At 54.1% G+C, this 6,366-nt stretch overlaps 2 protein-coding genes across 2 annotated transcripts; both read right to left on the reverse strand.

Moving 5' to 3' along the window:
* Positions 1-332: 332 nt before the first annotated feature.
* GCG54_00014895 (Cell differentiation protein rcd1) lies at positions 333-1,634 on the reverse strand (the record flags this gene model as incomplete). The annotated part of the gene is made up of 4 exons (XM_045414716.1): positions 333-519; positions 575-950; positions 1,017-1,172; positions 1,238-1,634. 4 exons carry the CDS (start codon positions 1,632-1,634, stop codon positions 333-335), a joined length of 1,116 nt encoding a protein of 371 aa, XP_045260838.1.
* A 1,037-nt stretch (positions 1,635-2,671) lies between these two features.
* GCG54_00014896 (Protein kinase kin1) lies at positions 2,672-6,076 on the reverse strand (the record flags this gene model as incomplete). The annotated part of the gene is made up of 3 exons (XM_045414717.1): positions 2,672-4,611; positions 4,668-5,298; positions 5,420-6,076. 3 exons carry the CDS (start codon positions 6,074-6,076, stop codon positions 2,672-2,674), a joined length of 3,228 nt encoding a protein of 1,075 aa, XP_045260839.1.
* Between the last annotated feature and the right edge of the window lie 290 nt (positions 6,077-6,366).

A 6,366-nucleotide genomic window follows, 5' to 3' on the forward strand; every position in this document is an offset into this window, starting at 1 on the left:
CGGTAGATACCATGATACCATCCTCCAGCGCCGTCCCAAGGTCCAGGTGACCCCTATAATCAAATGACATGACACCCCATGTCGCCGGCTCCAAACGAAAACCCTTGCTTTTTATCCGCCCCTTCGATGCTACAGATGATATAAGAAAGAAAGACCCGGTGTCGAAGACGCACTCCGGATCAACCTGAGATGCCCGAATATAGGGCAAAGGAAGCGGGTATCAATATGTCCACGACGCTTTGCGTTTTTTCGATGAAATGACTGACCTCCTAGTCGCCGACTCATGCATGATTCCTTATTGATCCGCACACGTTCTAGTACTGGCCACGGTTTCAAAGGCCACCGACATGACCCCCTTGTCCGGTTTCGACGACATTATCGGAAAGATTGATGAGCAATTGTGCCAGACATCTCTTTGTTGCAGCGTCGTCACGCAAAACCGAAGAAAATGTCGCATCTCGGAGAGGCTCCGGGAGGCATTGGCGAAGAGCTTCGCGTGCTCGAGCGTTGTCACTCAGTCTATTGGTTGACCGTTGGTGAGCCTAAATCCACCCATGCTGGTCAACAAACTCACCGAAGGAAACATCTGACGACATGCTTGAGCAAGCGAGCCGTCTGTTGCTCGACCAGTTGAGCAACCATATTGCTCAGAACAGTTCCTACCGCGTAGAATCGTTCATATGTGGCGCAGATATAGTTGAGACCATTGTCATCCAGCAGGATTTTCTGAACAATGAAGATGGCAACTGTCTTGCTCAGCTCGGAGCCTGTCTCCATGATACGCAGGCACAGGGGGATAATCTCCGTGGTTAAGAGAAAATTGATGACCTCGGACGAATCGTTCTTTACGAGGGCTCCAATAACGCCAAGCGAAGTCAGACGTAGGTACTCGAAGGGCCTGGATTTCGATGTCGTGTTCAGGAATGGATAGAGAAACAGAGGAATGTGAGCTGGATGAGGGTCAGCAGGCTGGAAAGGGGTAGTGTCGAAGGGAGTATCGCAGTGGTGATGCTCACCATTCAAGAAAAGCGTGCGTGTGTCATTGTGGGAAGCAACGCACTGAAGAAGCGCCAGCGCGTTGCATACCCGATTGGAAGCTGCGGCTGTGAGCTGCGATGGATTTAGTAGGGTGTAGACTGAGATGATCTCCTGCAACAAAGAAGTCATAACTCCTGCGTCGAGTGTCAGCTCGTATAGGATCCCAGCCCGGCAACAGGCACAAGCCATCATCACCTACCGAAAGAGTGCCAAAGAATGAGAGCCAACTCTGGCACTTGCTCTCGCTTCTTGCTCAGCTCCAAGAGCGCGGCCTCGCGAGTACTTTCGTTCAACAGATCAGCAATGTAAGACATCGTCCTCCGATTGTCCTCAGATATGTTATCGTGGCCGCCATCCTGTGTATGGGCATTGGCTAGGGAGCTGACGGCGGAGTGCGCACCGGCAAGTCTGCTGTAGTGCTGCTGTTGCTGCTGATGTTGCTGTTGCTGTTGCTGCTGTTGCTGGACAGCCGAGGCGGCGACGGCGGCAGCTTGCTGTGCATGATGGTGCTGATTCGACTGCTGGTGCACCCATGCGGCCGAGTCCGCTTGTGGATTGAACTGGTGGTGGCCGCCGTACACATGAGCAGTCGGCATCATCTTTGACCCTAAACTGATACGTTCCGTGGAATAGGAAGAAAAATAGGCCGGATAGAATGTTCAAGGCTGACGCCGACTGGAGTTCTGCGTCCGATCGTGAGTGTGGTGTTTCCACTTCTCTGCCGCGTTAATATCGACAATGTCGTTTTTGATGGCTGTTCGAGTCTTGAATGGCTGATGTGCCGCCGGGGCGAACTAGGGCGGGGTTGGGTGCGCGTGGGACTAGGCTGTTGGGATCGCAACGGATGGTTGTCGCAAAGAATGTGATCCCCTTTCGATAACAGCGGCAGCGAGCGGAAAAGCGACAGCGAAGGTGGTGATGGGTGATACGTAATGGTGGTTGCACGAGAGTGATCGGACTGGCGTTAGGCTCTTTGGTGGGCGTCAGGAAGTTGTCGTGGTTAACCAACGTCAATCAGTATTGCAGTGTGGACAGGAAACAAGGCTGGCTGCCATAGCTTACCTTAGGTAATGCACGTCCAGTTTCGGAAGGCGGTGGGTACCGGTTGCCTACCTTAAGGTGGGTACGTTGAGGTACGGCCACGGTGTTGTAGCACCTCAGCTTATTTCGTAGGGATAGTGAGGTCGGGTACCTTATGCACTAATAGATCCGTACTTGCCTCGGACTTTCTTGCCCATGGTGAGAACCGTCGAGGCTGGCTTTCGCAGGATGAAATTTTGGACTGCTCTGATTTCGTGTACGACTATTTATTCTTGCCACAACTCTCGCGTTTTGAGACTCCTTTCCCAGACATCGCTGCTAAATCCACTAAGCGCCTATTCAAACAGCGTCTATCTTTCTGCTACCTACCGCACCCAATTGTCAAGCTAGAAAGACTGACAGCCGCTAAAAGTATGACTGCGGCCGGAAAGAGAAACGGAAGAAAATACCGGGATCGGAGAAAAGTGATGCAAGAGATTGGAATCAGATGACATTTTTGTCCCCTACTCAACCCTGCCTCCGATGAAAGCTGGCAAAGGCCTTCCCAAATATGTTGCACACCCTTTGACTGCATGTAGCCCCATTACCACTCTTAAAGACGAAGCTCTCGAAGCACCTGGTCTGCCATGTTCTTGTATTGCCAAGTGTTGCCAACCAAACGCTTAAACTGAATGCCATGCAGCGATAGCAACGGGACCTTCACAATGAAGATCTCAAACTCCAAAACCATGTTTCCGCCGAGGTCGCTCTGGACATGGGTGCTTGTCTCGCCTGGCACTCTTCTGGATGAGCCTCCGGCCTCGCGAGAGACGCTGTCGATCGAGACGTCTGAGTTTGAGTAGCTGTCTGCCCCGTTCCTGCCTGTACCTCGGGGTGTTGATGGTCCACGATCTGTGCTGGGGAGGTCGTCTCGTTCTCGGTCACCACCTCTCATCCCGCCCAGGCTGAATCGCCGTCTGTGGCCAGGTGGTGCTTGGCCAGGGCTACCGGGAGGATCCTGAACCCTCTTGAGATCTATGCTTGGTGTGTGCTTGCATGTGAAGCCACCCTTGATCTCTATGTAGTCTACTCCCAGACCTTTCAAAACGCGCTTGATGTCGGCCCTGATTTCGGTCACATTCTTTGTCGACGTCGTTGACACACTGAACAATCCCTTCAGAAAAACAGGTTTGGCTAGATCGGACCTGTCCAACCTGTCTGTCGATACACCACTTTGATCTCCCTGCTCTTGGTCGGTTTCTTCCGGGACATTGGCCTCCCGTGCCTCTTCCCGCCGGAGTCTTCGTTGCTGAATGCTCTCACGCCTCGCATGGCCGAGGGACTTGGCTCTCATCGACGCTGCGCGAGACTGCTGACCTTCTCGTGATGCCGGCGGAGGCCTGTCAGCAGTTGTCGTTGATTGATCAGACCCACTGGTCGGCGGTGGATCTTTTTCAGTCCTAGTCGATCCGCGGCGACGCAGGTCTGCCGAATTTACGCTCGTAGATCGACCCAGACCTTTCCGGCGTGACGAAGAGCCCCCTGCGGAAAGAGGCGGGCTGAGCAGATCGCTGTGCTGCGGCTGACTGCTGCCAGACCGCAACGGCAGGGGCATAGGTTCCTCGCGCTCCCGTCTGCCGCGTCGAATGCTGAAACTCTTTCTCGGCACAGAGGACGGGGTTGTCTCGGCTGAAGCACCGCCAGATGGGGAATGAACTTGGACCACTGGAGGGTGAGAGCGGTCCTTATCCAGCCGCTCCGGGTCTTTGCGTCTTCGTGTGCTAAAACGTCGCAGTATACCGGCAGCGGTGCTTTCCTTCTTTGGGAGGGGCTCAGGAGGCACTTCTGGGGATAGCGGGGCGTTTGGTGAGAGCTGGGAAGCCTTCACGGAGTCTGGTGCTTCGTCTTCTCCATGAGTTCTGGCGCGGGGACGGGACCGACCACCTGTGGCCCTCTCACCAGGCATTTCATAAGCCGCTGTGTTGGTGTGTGCTTCTTGTGGTGGTGTAATCTCTGGAATGGGCGGCTTCTCCCTGGGCGTGCCCTGCGCTCCAGGATTCCGTTCAGCTCGGTCACGGTCTTGCTTCTCCCGCACCAAATAGTATATCGAAACAAGCGGACTGAACGCATTTAGCGGGTCGTTGCCAAGCTGAAGAGCCTCGGAGCTTGGGGCCGTCAGCGTGTCGCGGCTGTTGCCCGAATTTCTTCTCTTGTAAAAGTCGAAGCCAAAGCCCCGCTTCTTCTCGACATCTTTGGCTGGCTGGGGAAGTTCCTTTTCCCGCTGGTACAGACGTACGGCACGTTGATACTCCTCGGATTCGATGGTTCGAACCAACTGTGCCTTGATAGAATCCGGAGGACCGAAATTGAACCCAGTCATGGCGTTGACTACGTCTGAATCTAGAGGAAGAGTCAAGGGTTCACGGGGTGGCAAGTGATTGTCGGGCGGGCCGTTGTATCCCTTGGTCATCCATGGATGGCTCATAACCTCCAACATGGTGGCACGTTGTTTTGGATCGGTCACGAGCATGCGAGATAGGAGATGCTTGCATTCTGCAGCACGTTAGCAAGATGTGAAAAAGAGACAGAGAGGGGACAAGAAAACGTACCACTCGAAAGCCAATTCGGATAGTCAACTAGCCCCTTCTTGATCTTGGCGTGGAGGGCGGGCATGCTCTGATCATCGAATGGTACCTTACCGCACACCAGCACGTAAAGAACAATGCCGAAGCTCCATATGTCAACCTCGGGGCCCGTGTAAGCTCTTGCCTGGAGCAACTCCGGAGCTGCAAAGTAAAGACTCCCGCAGAAGGTTTTGAGGTGAGTACGAGGCGCGAAGAGGTTGCTAAGACCGAAATCGATAATTTTGATGTCGCCGGTCTTGCTGATGAGAATGTTTTCGATTTTAAGATCGCGATGGACAATGCTGTTACGGTGGCAATAGTCTAGGGCGCTCGCGATTTGACGGCTGAACTTGCGCGCTTGCTTCTCCTTCAATTTGCCATGAGAAATGATGTAGTCAAGCATTTGGCCGCCATTGACGTATTCGCAAAGCATGTACCAATGATAGTTGGTTCGGACGACGTCTCTCATGCCACAAATGTGAGGATGACTGAGAAGAGTGACGATAGCCGCCTCACGGGCAGTCCTGATTTCCTTTGATTGATCTGCTCTCTCCTTATCTGCTCGAGAGTGGTGCCCATCTTCTGTTGAGCCACGTGGAATAATTTTGCAAGCAACCTAATGACAAAATGGAGGAGAGATTAGCAATTGTGTATCGTGACTCGGCTGACTGGTTGCAGGCGATGGGAAGTGAGCAGTATTTGAGAAAGGGGTTAGCATCTGAGGGGGCCAGACTAACCTGCTCGCCAGTGTCCTCCTTACGGGCCAACTTCACTTTGCCCATGCTCCCAGCACCGACTGTCTTACCCAGAATCCATTTCCCGGATGGCGTAGGGATTGTTGTGCGCGACCTGCTATGCTTGGAAGCGGAGGCGGAGGCGGAGGAGGCGCCCGTAGGGCTCCGAGGGTCGGTTGCGCCATGGGCAACAGGAGCAGGACCAGCGTTATTGGCAACGGCGGTGTTTGCAGGCATGTCGTTGGAGGTTCGACTCGGATGATGACTAGATCTGGTGCTGCCGTGACGCGGAGTGCGCGAGGCGTCGGCGCGGGAGTGAGAGGGTGGCGGGTGATCTTTGGAGGCGGGTCGCTTGGGGTAGGAGGCTATGTTTGCATGCTCATAATCATGTTTAGGAGAATTGTCCTGAGAGGTGCGGGGGGCGGCAGCGGTAGAGGAAGACTGTCGCGAATGTGAACGGTGTTGTTGGTGGTGTTTTTGTTGGCTATGGCTGCGATGGTGATGGTGGTGGGAGTAGGAGTGATTGGAGGTGGAGGAGGTACGCTGAGGATGAGGTCCAGAGGCGGAGACTAAAGGCCGTGTCCTGGTCGATGGTGCGCGGGCAGGGACTGTTTGAGCATGTGCAGAGGGATCAGAGCTCGCCGGGATTGCTGTTGTCATTGCAGGAGGGGGGATGCGACACCACACAGAGCGAGGGTTCGCTGGATCTGGTGCAGGCGGGCTGGCAAGACGAGCGAGAAGGGACGGAACACGGGACAAGCAGACAACGGACGACGGGGAGCAGAGGGCGAGCGTAAAAGTGAAAGTGGAAATTCGTCGGGGATGAGAGACCAAAAGAGAGGGCGGTCAAGGTAAGGCAGTAAGTAGATAGGTAATTAGGTGCTGGAGACGAATGAGTAGCACCATGTTTTCCGTCGTCTTTTTCTCTTAACCCCCTGCTTTCGTCTTAC

The sequence above is a fragment of the Colletotrichum gloeosporioides genome, assembly GCF_011800055.1.
Source record: "Colletotrichum gloeosporioides strain Lc1 chromosome Unknown consensus_66, whole genome shotgun sequence".
NCBI classification, from domain to species: domain Eukaryota; kingdom Fungi; phylum Ascomycota; class Sordariomycetes; order Glomerellales; family Glomerellaceae; genus Colletotrichum; species Colletotrichum gloeosporioides.